Source organism: Lates calcarifer, linkage group LG16_LG22 (genome assembly GCF_001640805.2).
Source record: "Lates calcarifer isolate ASB-BC8 linkage group LG16_LG22, TLL_Latcal_v3, whole genome shotgun sequence".
Taxonomy (NCBI): Eukaryota; Metazoa; Chordata; class Actinopteri; family Centropomidae; genus Lates; species Lates calcarifer.
This window is the reverse complement of record NC_066848.1, coordinates 7547984-7565979: the sequence shown is the minus strand read 5'-3', so window position 1 is coordinate 7565979 and position 17996 is coordinate 7547984. Positions and strand designations below refer to the sequence as shown.

Genomic DNA, 17996 nt, shown 5'->3' with positions numbered 1-17996 from the left:
TAAGTTAAAGTTCAAGTCGTTTGATGCGCAGTTTCTCCTCAATAATTTCGCTTTGTACTTCTTCAGATTATTTTGAATTAAAATCAAATAACCGGGCAGATTTGGTGTGGTCAATGATTTAAGTCCTGTTTAATAAATCCATCATTTTGTATCATCATTTTTGAACGGTGAATAATTCTATAATTCTATGTGCCTCGAAATCAAAAAAGTGACCACACAGTCTCAGGCATCTCGCCCCCAAATGAAAAAACAGGGGAACTGCACAGACAAGAGCAATTCAATTATGGGCCTAATGCACATCGACCTATGACAGGATGTGATGCTGAGAGCTTTTCAAAGTGTACCTGCGCTCGTCCTTAAATCTCAGGAAGTGTTATCTAACATCACATAAAATAATTCTTCAGTCTGCAGTTTAAATATACTTTAACCATACAGTTGGAGTGCGCCCGAGGACTCCCCCATCCAAGGCTTTTATGTGTTCTCGCTTTCTAATTATAGAAAGTTGGCTCAATAACCACCAGGACATTTACCCAAAACCAAAGCTTTGATGCAGAATAATCCATTAAATACTCATTAGACAGAAACATTTAGTTTATGAATAATGCATTTGCCTAGTGGCAAACCCAGACCACCCCGCATCATGTCATGTAATAGTGGCCAATTTTGCAATTTCCCATTGCCCACATTAGCAATGACAATTTCCACCACTCGTGTAACTCTCGCGTAGCTGGACTTATTGTTTCCAGAGACGTGACCAAAAACTGTTATTGAATTCGCCATAGCGTGTAGGTTATGGACTGAAGTGCAGCCCGGGTATCTGTTGCAAACAGTGGAATGGCTTACAAACACACAGACAATAACATGTCAGAAAAGATCCATGAACACATCAGAATGATTTATTTTAAAACTGCAGGCTGGCAAAGGCCTGTGTGAGGTCTGCTGCCCCAGGTTGTGTTCTTGGTTTAGGCGCACAAATTGTACAACTGCGCAGCGAAGACAGGGCACCTTATGTTTAAAACATGAAAATATCACTCTTGTTCCGGCCAGCAGAATGCATGTTTTGCTGTATTAATAATCACATTATAAAGAACCCAAATGTTAATTACTGGCCAAATTATCACTGCCCTCCATATTAACGCCCTGTCTCTCTTCTTCATGGAGAGGACTGTAAATCAGCAAGGAGAAATTGCCAAGGACTAAATCAAGACATGCGCGAGGTGCGCGCGCGTGCGCGCGCGTGCGTGACCACGCACGTGTTTATATCAATGCGCCACGCTTCAGTGCGCTCTCTGAAGAGGATAAGTGGGAGTGGGAGAGGAGAGGGACGACAGTACGGAGGAAGATTCAGTCGGATAAGTAACTCGTCACCGAGAAACGTGAGGGCATCATTACCGAGGTCCACTGCACCAGCTGAAACTTGCTGCCACAAACATCCCCCTCCATGTCCGGCGGGTGAGTCCGCGTCCGACATTATTAATGCACTTCTGCTCCGTTTTTTTCACAGGGATGCACAGTTTTTCTCTCAAATGTTATTATTTTTAACAGGAAAAGAGGAATTTTCAGGTCGGCACCAGATGATTCTGCTGCGATCAGCTGCCAACATTGTTAGATATAAAACCCTAAAGATCAGATAGGCTACTTTTTATTGACAACAACAGTCAACGTAATCATCGTGCGTTAATTTTACTCATAAATTAGAAAAAACATGTATTGAACTTATCGTGCGCGCAGAGGAGGCAGTTAGGTTCCACGGCAGATGGGGAGACAAAAGGAGAAACCGACTGAAAAAATGAGACAAAGGACGTTAGAAATCATTTTGCCTCAACACCGGCTGCGCCTTCTTCACAGTTAGGACGCTTAATTTTTAGCAGGAAAAAAACATAAAATATTGTTGCACAAATTATTTTTTTCAATATTGTGTGTCTAGATTCAGCGTGGGCTTAGAGCATTTGCATCCAAACAGACCAACGGCATGTCAGACCACTAAAACATACATTTTATTTCTTATAGCCCTGTTGTTCGCTCTATATTTTGTTTGACTAAAATAACTCCAAACATGTATGTATTGTTACAGTTCTCATGATTTTACCCTAATTCTGTTAAAGACTAAGTTAGGCCTCTCGATTTTACATTATCTTAAAATATTAATAATTACAAATCCTTTTAAACCTGTGGCGTTGATCATAACGACGTTTTTTTCTTACAGTTTAACGATGGATCACACTTTCCTGCCTCGGTCCATCTGGACCGGTGACAGTAAATTCCTCCAGCATCCAGCGGATCTCTACAGCAGTGTGATAGTTACGCGCAGCATCCCTGCAGGCGCGTGCTTCGGTCCATGTGTGCTCCAGAACACTTTCTACGACACTATCGCCTTCATAGCGCAGAAATCCTGCGATAAGAGAGCTAAATCCTATGTGTTCAGGGTGAGTCGTACAACTCTGTAGTCGACTGACAACATGGGCATTTGAAGTTTTGCTGGTAGTAAACAGCTTTGTTTTATTCTATAACTCCATGTGGGCCAGAAGCCTGGTGATTTCATGACTACTATGTGCTGGATCCAATTTTAATTTTACTGAAATTACACATTTATTTACCTTCTTTATTTTAAGTGACTATATGTTTGTATTGTTCATGAACCTGATGTTGGGTACTATAAAGTGGCTACAGTGTAAAAACGTGGATTAAGCAACTAAACAATAAGCAAAAGTGCCACCTGCTATTAGATTTCAGCAGATTAACAATTTAACGTTTGATGATTTTTAGGGAATTTAAAGCTTTCATGAAACATAGAAATTAAAATGCGATCATTTGGAATAATTCCTGTCAACAGGTGGACCCGGAGGCCATGCGTAATTCTGCGCTGGTGCTGTCCTGGCTGCGACTCGTGCAGGCTGCGCGCAATGGAGAGGAGCAGAACACAGAGGCCTTTCTGAAAGCGGGTCAGCTGTACGTGCGGGCCACCCGGGACATCCGGCAAGAAGAGGAGCTGCTGGTGTGGTACGACCAGGAGCTGTCTCACCTGCTGGGCTTCACAGACATGACCGGAGGATCGAGCGAAGGTGAGGTGCTGCTCTGTGATACCACTGCAAAGGTCAGGACACTAGAGACTGGTGCATTGCTAAAGGACTTTAATCATAAAGCACATCTACAGCATCATGAACATCTTCTAGATTAAAAAAAAAATAAAATAAAACATCAATCTGAGAGATTTATTGCAGAATGTGCCATTATGTTTGGACTTGTGTGAGGATTTTAATTCAAATTAAATCGTATTTCACAACAAAATACGTGACGCCATATATGATTATTATGATGTGATTTCTGTCTCTTGTAGAATTCAAATGTGGCAGATGTAACCAGGTCTTCAAGAACGAGTATCCTTTCTTGGCCCACTGCCGATTCCTGTGCACTCAGGTAAAGAGCGATACCTGGAGTCGCGAGGTTTACGGGCACAAGCACGTGGAAATTAAGAGGCAACGCCGAGTGACAGATTTCCACAACATCGCCAGAGATCTGGAGCACAAAAAACCAGGCAGCAACGAGGACGCAGAGATTTTCCCCAAAAGAAGGAAATACGAGGAGACTCTGTACCCCAAAGGACGGAAAACAGTTCTGTTAGAAAAAACGAACATTTCAAATGATGATAATATTACACAGCTGATTAAGGGTTATGACCAGGCAGCGGGAGATGCATCTTCTTCTACGGGGAAACTGAAAGCCGATAAGATCAAACCGGATCATTTGGAATGTAAGAATGATGCTTTTGTGGAAGTTGGGGAGGCCAAAGAGACTTTTACACACGACAGAGAGATGGAAACGGGAGAGAGCTCTGGCGTGCACTCAAGCAGTAGCAGTGCGTTTTCTCTGGTCCTGTCCAACGGCCAGGGCGAGCAGAAAAGCGCTTTCTGTAAACCGAGTAAAAGAACTTCCCCTATTGACCCCCAGGCGCATCTCAGCAGCGCTACAACAGCCCCCCCTAGCCGCCTAGAGGAGATGACCGAGGCTTTTACCTCCAGGACTGTTATGGGATACAACAATCTGATGGCATCTAACATCCTGAGCGGCGACATACAAAGCGTACCCTCCCCGGTTGCGTTAAACAACGCTTTCCCCTACGCAACGGAGCACTGGTCCAGGAACATTGGCGCTCAGCTGCAGACCACATCTTCCCTCACGATCCTCCCACCGACTTTCTCCTCTTTCGGCGTATCGGTGCAGAACTGGTGCGCCAAATGCAACCTGTCCTTCCGCATGACCTCCGACCTCGTCTTCCACATGCGCTCTCACCACAAGAAGGAGTTCGCGGCGGAGTCACAGGTCAGGAGGAGGAGGGAGGAGAAACTCACCTGTCCGATCTGCCACGAGTACTTCCGGGAGCGGCACCACCTGTCCAGACACATGACTTCTCACAACTGAGACAAGAAGGGACACAAAAAACTATTTATTTCCTGAACGACGCTCGTATTTAACACGTTTATACTCCAGATTAGGTGTATAACAGTGAATGTAGGTAACTGTAAAGAAAATAGCGAGACGGGCAGACATGGCCACCACAGCATGTCCACTAGATGACGATAGAGGTACGTGTAATGATCTCACTGCAGTTTGTTGTCTGTCCTGTAGCCCTGTTGTGTTAGGTTTGATGATTATTTTGTGCCTTATGGAGGAAAGAAAGACAGAGATCTCGAGGACAGCTCATGATTGTCATAAGTATGTCAACGCAATTCTCTTTATTTATCAGCTTTTCTCTGCTCTGGTTTGTACAGAACATATGGACTGAGTGTGTTTGCACATTCGTTTTGAAATCTAAAATGGTGAAAATCAAACAGAGGTGTCGAGTATTTTATTCTGCCATCACATTGGTTCAAATCAGAAAGGGTTTCAGTTTTTGTCTGACCCAATAGGAGGCGACTGAGACCTACTTTTGTTTTGCTGAATACATTGTCTATCAAACACGTTTGCTTTGTGATTAGACTGTAATTTATGGAGAGAAGGAGCAGAGCAGTGAGGGATCCTTCAGTTCTCACTCAGCTCTCATGCACTATTTCACGATATGGGACAAAATGTGTTGCTTAAAAGATGCATCAGTACAATATCAGTATGTCCTTTGTTTCTACATTTCAACATGCAATGTGAAAGAAGACATGATTTTAATTAGAGAAACAGTCAGCCACTGATTCCCAGCTGCAAAAAAGTTGAAAGTTTCATGGTTATCCCTGGCTGGAGTCCACCTTAGCTCCACTGCTTTGAATTTGTGATTTTACATGTTTCTCCACCTATAGCCAGCAGCTTCCATCCCCATGCGGGTCAGGCTGCGGACACATGGACATAAATAGCCGTCTCTGTTGCAGGTAAATGAGGCGGGAAGAAGGCATGAAGTTCATGGGAAAGTCAAGCCTCGACCCTGTTCAGTCACTCTGTAACGTAAGCAGGGATGTGAACCAGCCCACACTGCTGTTATCTACTTTTATGTAAGTAAAAGAGTTTATCCTCCCAGTTTCTGCATAGTACCGCAAACTGTTGAGACTAGTTCATTAATATTTATACTATGATGATGTGATGATGAGCAGTTGGAGATCATTACTCATATGTTTTATTACTGGGACTGAAACTTACACTAGACACCACTACAAAAAATTGCCTATAAGAACAAGTGCACCGCAGTGTGTTCACAATCTTTCAGTGCGTTTTAAAAACTCATTTATTTTCAGGTATCCAGAACAATAAGTACTTTCAAGACTAAAATGAACTTCTTGGCAGAATGAAAGTTTTAAAAGTTATTTGGAAACTGGTAAAAAGAGATTTTTTTCACTCTTTGAAGGAAAAATAAGATTTTTACATAAAATAACCAGCGGCACATGATTAAATGAATGATTAAGAGGCACAGTGTCACTTTATTTAAGCTATATCCTAATGAAGAGAGCCATTAGTTCTCTGAGCTCAGCAACCATGTGAGGAAAGAGCCAATTCAGCCCAGACACAGAAAATCCTCTGTTGTCTAATAATGGCTGTATTGCTCTGCTTTAATTGAACAGTCATCATGTGGAAAAACAAATATTGTTCTTGGTTCCCCCTCTTGCCTCGTTTTGGCTTTTTGGCATATTGGGCTCTGTACACGAGCCGAGACTACTGTGGTTTTCTCGGCTGGAATTGACTATTGTAAGTACTCTCCTGTGACTGTGATTGCGGTTGACATGGGGTTCACTTTGTAATAGCAGACTGTGGGTCCGGACCGTAAAAGGGATCAGTCAGGAAATGAGGAAAGGAAAAAAAAGAGAACCGGGATGTGTAATAGTACAATTGGGCCAGCCTACTTTGAAGCTTAAACATCTATTAATGTAAACATGATTTATAATAACCCTAATTACAGTCATCATCATAATTTAAATGGAGGTTAGACCCCATAAAGGCTGCATTTGTAGTGAGGTTTCTAGCTGCAGAACATTTCCATTTATTCAAAATGGAGAAAACTGAATCATGTATTTGGTATTTCAGAAATCTCTCTCTCTTTCTCTGCTCATCTGTCTCTCTCCGTCATCCTCAAATATGGGTTAAAGATTATCTTTCTAGGATTGTGATACAGCTTATCATAAAACAGGCACACATTGCCAGCTGCAGCTGCAGGCCACACTGTCTCTTAAACTGCAAAACACCCAAAGGTAAAATAGTGTCACATCACAGTTTTTATCAACAAGATAAGATTATTGGATTCCATTTTTTATATTATTCTTATCTGGTTTAATAAATACAACGTCCACCCACCCCAGCCATTAGAGTTTTCATGATTTATTGTCCTACAACACTGAATCTAAGGGGATTTAATGTTTGTGAGTGCATTCACAATATATATAATAAAATATATCAATATATAAAATATATCAATATATCTATAATAAAAGACACCTAAACCTTCACTGCCTGGTGCAGAATTGTACATGTATGTTGAAGGTTCAAATTTTGGTGAGTCAGTATCATATTCACAGAGATCTGTTCACTTCGACATTAAAGGATCTTCCTCTGTTGATCTGTGTCAAGAGCCAAATTACATCCTCTTTGATTCATCACAGAAATTAAAACATGAAAACTTGAAATACTCTCCGTAGTCTCTGTATATCTGATAGACAAAGTAATGCAGACAGCAGGGGTGGCACAGTTTGTTTTTAGAGATGACAACAGCTGACTGACTGTTCCTTTTTTTAGCTCTCCATGCATGATTGCATGTACGCAAGCCGAAGGACTAAATGTCTCTGTGTTTGAGACAAAATGACCGTCCAGTCCTGGGTGAACTTCAAAGCACTCTGTTGTTGCAAACAGATGTGGCGCTCAGTGCCAACTGTTTCAGGCTCAGGGCAAAACAGCCACAGAGTAATGGGTTAATAATCAAAAGGTTCCCTCTGTCATTTCACTGTCAGTTTGACACACTGTTTAGGCACCGCATGGGTCATCGACCTCCTCCTGAGAATAAAAGTGACAAGCAGTTGCGTTAAAGTGGTTGAGATCATCTATCTGTAACATCCTCTTTTTTTAAATGGCCCCTGTACTTGGGAAATGTTCTGTTTTTGAGTGGGAGGGGGGGCCAGATGGGTTGAAAGGGGGAAGCGCACCATGTTTTGAAGTTCAAGTGGCTAACGTCCTAATAGGTGCGTGCCTGCTTCCTCCATCAACCATTAATGCACGGCAGCCGCATCACTCACATAATTTTCTGGACAGCAGATGCCTGAGCCTTTGGTGTGGGGTAATAATGGGTTCAAGGGGCCATAGGGGAATGTTGGTTATCTGTGAGTGGAACCTTCCTGCTTTTGTAAGCTATTTTGGAACAGTGATGCCCTTTTAGGTTTGTTTTGACAAAAAAGTTCCCTCCAAGAATCAAGATCAAAAGCACTTGTACGAAACAATAATATTCCAGCAAGAGCATTGGATTAAATTACTTTTTTATTCTAACTTACAGAAGGCTACCTTTTCATAATTTAAACAATGCACATCTCATCTAATATATTGTAATACATAACCTAGTAACCATGAAAAATTATTTTAAAGTTTCACATTCAAAATAGAAAAATATTTCTGGTTTCATTATAACATTCTTAAAGGGGTAGTGGGTGTAAATGAATTCCAGATGCTCTCTACAGTTCATTGGATACTTCCTTTTTAAGATATACAGAGCAAGAATGTACAATAACCTTCCTTCCTTGCAAACAAATTAACGTTGCATGTATGTACACTGTGGCATATGATTAGATTCAAAGTAAGAACAGCTGGACACAGTATGTAAAAATGTAGAAATATGTTTCATAATCTCTCATCTGTATGTTGTTCTGTAAGCTGCCCGATGACACATTGATAAAGTCTTTGTGTCCAAAGAAAACATGGACACAAACTCACTGAGAGCTGTTTGAAAAACCAGTATATTCTGAGATAAAAGGAAAACATCTCTTAAATGCTCCTGTCCGTGAAATCCTCAATATTATCTCAAACACAGAATCATAAGTGGGCTTCTTAGACATGTGGAGCCCTGACTTTACATGTGGAGCCCTGACTGTTCCTCTTGCTAAGGCAGACACCAGACAATGTGTCTCTTCAAGTCTGCTGCCGCAGGACAAAAGAGAGTAGAAGTATTTTCTCCACAGCCTATGTTCCTCAAGGAATAACGATGGCCAAAGTGAATTTGTTTCTCAGTATCAAGAAACCACTCAACAAACGGAGGTATGGTTGTGTCTCCATCAGTCCTGTTTTTTTCTGTTTCTCTCTGCATCCACCCTGTTTGGTCCTCCTCCCCTGCCTATCTGCAGGAGCAGGATTGGACGGACATATTGGGATAAACCTTGAGGACTGGGTTCCTGGATTCATCCTGGTAGAGCACGGCCAGAGGGCTCATCTTTTCTGGGACACAGCAGGGCTCAGGAACCCCAGGGATGATTCCAACGGCTCGGACTATGCTCTGGATGGTGGCATGGTTAGACGGCCTCGACACCTGGGAGAGTTTGAGCGGAGGAGATGGATGCAAAGGAGAAAATTAATATAAGAGGGTAGAACAATGCACTATAGTTACTCAATTTAACTCTCATCCTATTTTGGAAACAAATGAGATGATGTAGAGTGACGTTTGTACTCCTACCTTGGGCATGGGAAATCCACATGTACCAGCGCAGTAGTAGGCTTCAAAGGCCTTGGGTGCTATGACCCACTCACTCCAGCCAATATCTGCAAAATCTACTCTGAGGTTTCTCCTGGAGCAGCCTCTGTGCTGGGCGTTGCCCCATTGCCTCCTCCTGGCGTTTCGCATTGTTTGTTCGTCAAAACTCAGGACAGGAGACTGAGTGTTAGAGCTCCCCTTGTGCTTTCTTCCATCCTTTCCCTCATTTCTCCGCTCACTAACAGTCAGCGTGCGACTGTCTTTGAATTTTTTCACAGTTGAGTCATCAGTTTTAAGCCCATGTGATGGTCTCTCTCCTTCTTTGAGAACCTGAGGTTCTTCTTTATCCTGCGCTCCTCTACTCTCCTCCACTTTTTCTTCCTCCTGGCTCTTTCTCTTCTTTTCCTTCCTTCCTGATTTAGGCTTGGGTTTGAGGTACCAAGTGCTCTCCCAAAGGTCATCTTTCCTGTATCCATCAGGCCTGTAGTCAACCTCAGGCAGCTCATTGTTCTGGATGGGTTCAGAGGGCAGAGTTGCTTCCCTTCTCACGCGTCCTTTGGACTCTGGTGAAGTGTTTGGTCTGTGCAGCAGCTGAGAAGCTTGAGAGGAATGTGAGGGCTCTCCTCCCTCACTCAAAGGGTCATACCTCTGAAGGCTTGCAGCCACGCTGTTGGGCTCCTCCAAGGCTTGGTCATTAGCATACAGTAACAGGTAGGGCATGCTGCCAGCGGACAGCGCCTCCTCTGGTTTCCTCTGATAATGCTGCCCTAAGCCTAACTCCACTGTCACCAGGAGATGACCCTTATCCCGTGCCTCCTTTATGACCAGGGTCACATCTTTCATCTGCCACAGACCTCTTCTGTGGGGGTGGAAGGTCAGATTGCCTAGAAGTGACCCCCTTGACCCAGATCTAACCTCTGACACAGAGGAAACAGAGCGAAGGAGCAGGCTGATGGACGGAGAAGGGTGGATGGCTGAGGAACGACAGGATGGGCGCTTGAAGCGTTTACAGAACCAGGATTTTTGATGAGGGCGCCGATCGAGCAGGAAGTGAAATGTGGCGGAGAGGATGACCTCTGAATCTTGGAGGGTTGTAAGGTTTAGCTGGTACACCAACCTGTGGTCAGAAGCATCTGCAAAGACAATCAGTCAATCAGTGTCAGTCAGTCAGTCAGGTGAACAACAGTACAATGAAACCTGTTTTCATGTTTTTAAAGCCAAAACTTTGTCTGAAACATTTGCCAGAGCTCTTTTGAATAATAAATTGCAGATAAATCCATACAGAAACAATTATACTGTTTTGCAGCTTAGAGGTGCTTGTATGTTGCAGCCAAAATCAGTTTTATATGTTCTACTCTTCTTTGGTTGTACTTGGACAGGTACTAATACTGAGAGGCTAAAATATTTGCTGTGATTAGATGATGGAGGCATTTGCCAACATAGGTACTAGTAACAAGCAATTGGACCTTATTTGAGTGCACATCTTTGAGTTTTTCAATATTATTTATCAGTCATTCTGTATAATATGTCTATACCAGGCAGGAAAGCCTGAAAGAGAAGCAAACACACAAAAAAGTCCAATATAAATCCGAAAGGGGTAAAGAAGGTACCAAATTGCACCAAACGCAGTCCTCCGGCTAAATCTAAACGCCTTTCCTTGTTCTGTGTTACATGACTGAACTGTGTGGCTGGTGCAGGGCTGCATGCCTTGGTAGGATTTCGAAGGTGCCCTTAAGAGGAACCAGACTCTAGGGATCTGGCTGGTAGGGGTGGAGGGTGGTGAGCAGAGAGCTACATATTCATGATGAACATTAACTTCAACAGCAGAGTTATTGTTCATTGTATGAGAGTTCAGCGGAAGTATGGACTGACTCGAGATATACATTACCTCGGATTCAGCCTGCATATGGAAATGCTTACCTCAGTTTCTCTTAAAGCTTCCCCTTAAGACTAATACAGCCAGCACTGTCTGTCCAGACACCAAGACATAATCAACTGTTTTAACAGATCTTACATTGTTGTGAAAACTCTCTTACATCTCTTCTTGAATTACACTCAGCCTCTGCAGTAAAAATACGCACGTGTTATGATATGCCATTTGAGAACTATGTGGGATATAAATGTCTATGAGTTGTGTTTATAAAAACAGCATCAGACAGAGAGGAACGACTGTGCTTTAAGCCCCTTGACTCCGGGACGTGGAGTCACACATGTCCTGTAGCCATAACAGGAACATAGAAGCCGCGACAGTGACCCTTTGCAGCGCGTAACTGCCGCTGAGGTTTTACTGTACTGAAGCTGGGCATTACTCGCAGGGAATCGCATGCATTCTTGCGCATAGTGTACGTCTGTCTGCGGTAATTGGTCAGACCTCGCGCAGAAGGGGCACAGCTGCTGCCACAAAGTGCCCAGAGTGCCCACAGCGTCCCAAAATCATTTAGATGCATTCTCAGACTGTTCCAAAACAATCCTACCTATTTAGAGCGTCTGACCGAGCCATGCAGCTTCACTGAGCGCTTGCACTTTTAATAACCATCCGTGGAAAGGATCGGGGAGCTTTCTGGACACTCCTGACATTTATTTTTTGCTTTTTGTGTCGGATTACTGGCGCACTAATGGCACAGTAGACTAGAGTTTTTTTCGTTTTGGTCCCAAAATGAAATCTGCACACATTCGAGCATTCCTGCAAGAGGTGATACCTATTTATTGCCTACTGTATGCAAGTTGATCAATATGTTCACACACCTTGGCTGGCTCTGAAACTCCTGACAGTGTTTCCTTCTTTGAGGCGGTTTTCCCTGTTGTATTTCTCGTACAGTTTAGACATGTGCTGGGAGACCATGTCCTGATCCAGGTCATCTGAGAACGGGTCCGACGAGGACGGAGAAAAGCCACTGTCCTGTGCGCTCCAAGAAGCCTCTTTCATGACCCTAACCGATGCAGCACCCAGGAAACAGCTTAACATCAACAGGAACAGGTGCGAGGACATCACACTTAGAGCTGCCATTTGACTGCCGAAATGAATAAAAAAATCCAAGACGCAAAGAGTGCAGAGAAATGTTGTCCAAAACTATCCAAGGTGGACTTTAAAGACGCGCCAAAACAATCCAGACGAGAAAAGCTGTGCGTAAATGTTCCACCTCTCCTCTCACTTTCCCCCTCGTGCTCGGTGAGCCGTCTCGCTCCTCTGTGTCAGACTGTGTGGGACGTGGATGCTGAATGGGTTTTAGTCCGGGCAAGAGTTGGAGCTGCTACTTTTACACTTGCGTCTGTGTGACCGCCAGAGGACTGAGGGGGGTTATACTGGAGCGGTGAGAGGTGCTGACGTATACTCCTGTCAGCCAACGAGGTCTCTGCAGAGCGCACAGCCAGAAGTGGAGGTCATGATGCTGACCCCCCCTCTCCGCTGATGTTGATGATGATGATGATGATGATGATGATGATATCTTCCTCGTGTAGTTTTGCATCGGTGGAGTGACAACATTGATCCAGTGACTTTGGCGCAGTGTTTCAGAGCAGAACTTGTGCTCATTTGTTTAGCACTGGTCAGACAAAGCCACTGTTGACACTCAGTAAACTGCACTTTTTTTCTTTGCAGGCAGAGTAATTCCACCTCACTATTTCCAGCTCACCACATTATTTCCAGTAACTGCTTCTGACATGCTCTCAGTCACACATAATTAGCATAGAAACACCTACAATAATAGTTTGACCAACCACCCAAGGGCTATTGTTAGCAACAGTGTACGTTTTGTACAGCACTGTTGTGTGTGTGTGAGTGCATGTGTGTGTGTGAGAGAGAGAGAGGGAGAGAGCAAGAGAGAGAGTTTTGTAGTAAAAGGCTGTGGTGTAGTTATGAGATGAGACTTTTGAGTGACTTTCTGTGATTTTATTCATGGCAAACAGAACATGACCTCTGCTGGGATTGCCAGGTTCAAACTCAGCACAGTTTTGTCTCTGGTGTGCATGTATTTTTGTACGTGCTTGTGTGTGTGTGTACGCGCATACGAGTTGTCTCTGATGTCTGGAGCTTTGTACCAACAATGCTTGTTTTGTGGAAGTGGTGGTCTCCAGCAGAGAAGCTATAACTAGCTGGGCCTCTCGGGTCACACTCTGCCACTATACACACACATACACACACACATGCACACATACATGCACAAGCACACATACAGAGTACTACTTCGTACATTTCTGGCCCCCAAGGGCCCCACAGGATACTCCTTTTCACTATGTTCCACACCAGCGACAGGTCTTAAATCTGGACTTCTCTGGAGATGTTTGAAAATGTGTGTGTGTGTTTGTGTGTTTGTGTGAAGGAGCACTACGAAGGAGTTGGCTGAAGTGGTATCCTCTATGGTTTTGTCATAGCACACAAAAACACAAATGCTTTGCCTTTTCCCATACCATGTTGAGGTTTACTCTGTTGAAAAACAAGATGTGATTAATTGTTGTGGTTATTTATGTGAATACACGCAATACTGTTTTCCGTTTGATTAACTGTCATCTTTGAAAAACACTGAGAAATCCTGTGAGAATTTAGAGTGGCATTTGAGAATGACCACTCTGTAAATCAAATGCCCTGGCTACACCAACAAATACTGAAAGATATACAGTTGTTTCTTTTGAAGTAATAAAAATTGAAAACCAAGCAATAATTGCCCAACAGTGAGCCGTCACTCTCTGTTATTAACAAGCCATTAAAAGCCCCTTGTCATTATGACAATATGGGAGTATCCTGTTGCTGCTCTCTGAAGTAGCGCATGGAAACAAACAAGGAGGCCTTTGAGTTTTACACAGACTAAAGAGCTTGATGCATTATCTGTTGGACAAAATGCAGGAGTTTAAACTGGAATACCTCAAAAAGTTTGAACACACCCAGCATGTGTGTGCAGTGAGAGAAGGGAGGAGAGTGATATCTGAAACCTGGGCATTAGGGTCATAATAAATAGTCCTGGGGAGGAGACAGCCCAGTACAAGTTCAAGCGTGAGGACAACAACATGAAATGGCTTTGACCTCTAACCCTGAATATGTAGGGCAGTGTGAGATTAATGTTGGGCATTATCTACAATAAAGCTCCTCTCTCCATCATGACTGTGAGGACAGCAGCATCATTGTGACTAGATCTAATAAGATGAAAAACAGCAGGACAGGGAAAACCACTGGTAAATGTTTCTCAAGAGATCTAAATAGACGCATAATCTAAGGCTACAGTTACACATGTCATTTCAGCATGACTTTTATGTTTCTGTCTGAAGCCCGGGTGTATTCAGTGACAGGTCAAAGCGCATAAAATTTTGATTTTCCTCATGTTGCCATTGGATCTTCAAAGCCACATGTGGAAGCAGTCAGGGCTCACACTGAGATCAGAATCTCACACATTGTGATTCTGATAAAAACAGCCACATCAAGATGCATAACAGTCACTTTCAGGCCAAGTGTGGACATGCAGCAATGTGATATTTGGGATCAGAAATCACATTGAAAAGGAAAAGTGAAACTGCAGCCACCATGATACACATCACACATCAGTCCACCACAGACACAAAACAGAATTTACCAGATGAATCCATGCGGATTGTTGCATCTGATATATTAATACATGTAGTGACTCATGGCTTGTAGGATAGAATATGATTTGCCATTGCAGGTTTGAATGATTGTTTTATAATCCAGGTCTTCAGATATGTAAGTGCTGCCCATTGATCTCTGCAGCAGCACTGAACTGTGAAACTTGTTGTATCTGACCACTCAGGCTGTGTTACAGGGCCACGGTGTGTTATAGTTTGTTCAACATGGAGGTCCCCTCGTAGGGCCATCCAAACCAAACAGGAGTTGTGTTCTGCTCTCTGTGGGGGTGTGGAGGAGCGTGAGGAATTAACATGCCCGCGTGTGTGTCTGTGTGTGTGGCGCAAGAACTGATGGTTGGTTCTGGAAATGCTCCTAGTTTAACACCTTTGCCTGGTATTGGGTAAGACTTTCTGGTTCCAGGGCTCAGCAGTGGGGGTCTCATAGATGTTTGTGTGTGGGCATGTGGGATTTGGTATGGATCAACTATTGGCCAGTCATCCTCCAGTGACTGATGTTGTCATGGTTTGTCCAAAAAGAACAGTGCTGTGCACGTATGGGGGATGGACTAACTGGCAATGTGTTGTGCTCATAAAAATGAAAAGGGGGAAGTTTGGGCCAAATGTTTTGCATGTTGTGTATCCTCTAGGATGTTTACAGCTCCTATAAGTGAATTTCCTGCGTACCTCAGGAATATTTTATGGGTGGACAAAACAACAGGTCACACTCTAACGTACAAGAAGTAATTCAGGATTGCAGGAGCTTAAGCAGAACGCACCAATGTTAGTTTAAAGGCTGTTTTAAGACTTTTAGGATGCTGTTAAACAGACAAAAACATCTAGACAAAAACTGCTGCTACCCCTAAATCACTACATTGTTTTGGGAGTTTTCTGTTTGCTAGCTTGGCTGCATTTCATTTTAGCTCAAATTATGAAGAAAGAAAACATTACAGTAAATGTTTGTTCACTTTCTTGGTGGGAGTTAGATGAGAGGATCAATACTTTTCTCATACTTGTATGGTAAATATAAATGACATGACAATTGACAGCTTAGCAGCTTGAAGCAGGAGGAACAGCTAGCATGGTGTTGTTCAAACAAAAAATTTCAGCATCTCTAAATTATTCTATTTAAGACAGTAATTTAATCTGCACAAAATCCAACTCCAGTGGTATCTAGATACTCAAGTAATTTGGGTTTTGTTTGTTTTTATTTGAGACCTTGAAATCTCAGAATCTGACAGCCTTGAGAGTTCTGCCTCCAACTCGATAACAACTGAGGTGACAGCATTTTTGTTTGTGGTGCAAAATACATTTTTAAAAATCATCAGGAACGGCTCTTTCCAGCAACAGTGCCCCCATTTCTCTCAATAATCCACATGGCATGCTGTCAAGAGTTTTTGCAAGGGGGCTACAATTGATAGACTACTGTTGAAAACAATTAATGGATTATCCAGAGTGACCACGACATTGTCTTTGGAGGGGAAAATATTTTTTAATATAAAGTTTCAATGCTGTAATCACCACAAACAAAATTCCATTGTTGCTACTGGGGTGGAGGCAGAAATCTCAGTGACGGCAAATAAAACCAAAACTATTTGCGTGGCTAGATACCACCAGTGGTAAGTGAGAGAATATGTTTTTGGGGATTTGGGTGAACTAATCCTTTAATGCCTATTTGGGGCAAAGAATACCCTGCTTCATAGATACCAGGATGCTTCAGTAAAACACAGAGTGGCCTCAAGCTTGGATTCATGATTTTTATCCCAATATAGTTAGTCTGACCTAACAAGGAGACACAGGTTGAAGAGTCATGAAAGACCAGAAATCCTACCATGTGAATGTCATCCACTTTTCCTGCTAGGTAGGTGTGTGAGTGTGAGAAAGAGCAGGAGCATGTTTTTGTGTGTGACTATGGAGACTATAGTTATGCTAGGGGGTGTAACTCTTCGACCCATTCACATGGTTAATAAAACATTCATAGAAGCACAGGAATGTTATGGTTTTTGTGTGCGGGTGCATGCATGTGCAGGCAAACGTGTGTGTGTGAGTGCATGAATGCATGTGTGTGAGAGAGGAGAGAATGTGTGTGTATGTGTCCTTGTGTCTGTGATGTTGGGCCTCCTGCAGTGACCCCACGGAGTGCACCATTCTGTCTGCAAACAAAGGGCCGGCTGTTCCCCCCCACTTCAACCGTGGACTGCTCCAACACTGCCGACCGTTCGCCGCCGAGCTGACCAAATATTTCCCTTCCTGCTCTGAATTTGTCTCAATAAATAGTTTTGTGTTTTGGGGTTTTCTTTCTCCTCTGGCCCTTTGCTTTTGGTAGAGGACTCCTGAACACACAGGTGGTCATGCGATCTCAGTCCTCAGAGGGCAGAACTGGACATCTTGTTTTGCCTGAGGTTGAAAATTGGAGGACAGACCTGGCTTCTCACAGTTTCACCTCATGTGACATCTTGATTTTTGCATGGAAAAGCCATCCCGCAGTACAACGGGGCTCTGTGGGAGTATTATTTCATGTTTAATTGACATCTGTCTGATTCAGATTAATTTTGTTCGCTCTTCTCTTCACAGCCTGTGGCGAGGTATAGAGAGATGTATTGTGCTTAAGATCTCACTGACTGACAGAGTATTTTCTCTGAGTACGCCTCAAACCACTTGACAGGAAGGCTGATCAGTGATTAAGGAAAATAAACGGAATATTTGTGTGTGTGTGTGTGTGTGTGTGTGTGTGTGTGTGTGTGTGTGTGTGTGTGTGTGTGTGAGCGAGTGTGTGTGTGTCCATACATGTTTCAAACACTTACAAGATTGATGTCCTTTCCCAAGTCTGACATACAGCCTTTGTTCTGTGTCTTTCCATTTCTCAATAGCCATGTTATTCACTGACAGAAATACTATGTACCTTGACTAATAGCTAATAGCTTATTATTTTTTGTGGTTCACATTCATGTTGTTAGCATGAGGTTTCTGTGCAGACACCAGTTGCTTTGATAACTATAATTGCCTCCATGAATGCCTTTTTCTAATACCATAAAAACGTTTTTTGTCAGTTGTTGCTTAGCCATTCATATGCCAGTCTCCATCTAGACTTACTTCACAGACAGCAATAAGTGAGCAACTCTGTACTCAAGACACTGAAGTAACTGAGTGTGCAGTGTTAGCTGGGAATGCAGAATATTCTAGAGAGAGTGTGATCTGAGCTGTGACTGGTGGTGCTATGTTTACTCTGACGCCCCTGATATTCATTACAGGCTGCGCTGTGTGCTGTTACTTCCTGAACACGTCCCATTGG

General features: G+C 43.1%; 2 protein-coding genes across 2 annotated transcripts; one reads left to right on the top strand and one right to left on the bottom strand.

Moving 5' to 3' along the window:
- Positions 1 to 1308: 1308 nt before the first annotated feature.
- Positions 1309 to 7794, top strand: prdm8 (PR domain containing 8). Its single transcript, XM_018684224.2, has 4 exons — positions 1309 to 1452; positions 2207 to 2426; positions 2834 to 3062; positions 3338 to 7794. Exons 1-4 carry the CDS (start codon positions 1442 to 1444, stop codon positions 4417 to 4419), a joined length of 1542 nt encoding a protein of 513 aa, XP_018539740.1. The 5' UTR covers positions 1309 to 1441; the 3' UTR covers positions 4420 to 7794.
- Positions 7795 to 7917: 123 nt separating this feature from the next.
- On the bottom strand, positions 7918 to 13698 carry gdf10a (growth differentiation factor 10a). The gene is made up of 3 exons (XM_018684223.2): positions 11882 to 13698; positions 9119 to 10269; positions 7918 to 8974 (listed from the first exon to the last, which is right to left on the bottom strand). Exons 1-3 carry the CDS (start codon positions 12141 to 12143, stop codon positions 8783 to 8785), a joined length of 1605 nt encoding a protein of 534 aa, XP_018539739.1. The 5' UTR covers positions 12144 to 13698; the 3' UTR covers positions 7918 to 8782.
- Positions 13699 to 17996: the final 4298 nt, after the last annotated feature.

Coding starts and splice junctions, on each gene's coding strand:
- prdm8 (XM_018684224.2), top strand. Junction 2,427..2,833: donor CTAAATCCTATGTGTTCAGG/GTGAGTCGTACA, acceptor TCCTGTCAACAG/GTGGACCCGGAGGCCATGCG. Junction 3,063..3,337: donor GACCGGAGGATCGAGCGAAG/GTGAGGTGCTGC, acceptor TGTCTCTTGTAG/AATTCAAATGTGGCAGATGT.
- gdf10a (XM_018684223.2), bottom strand. CDS start 12,143: ATGGCAGCTCTAAGTGTGATGTCCTCGCACCTGTTCCTGTTGATGTTA. Junction 10,270..11,881: donor GAGTTTCAGAGCCAGCCAAG/GTGTGTGAACAT, acceptor TTGTCTTTGCAG/ATGCTTCTGACCACAGGTTG. Junction 8,975..9,118: donor GTGGATTTCCCATGCCCAAG/GTAGGAGTACAA, acceptor AAACTCTCCCAG/GTGTCGAGGCCGTCTAACCA.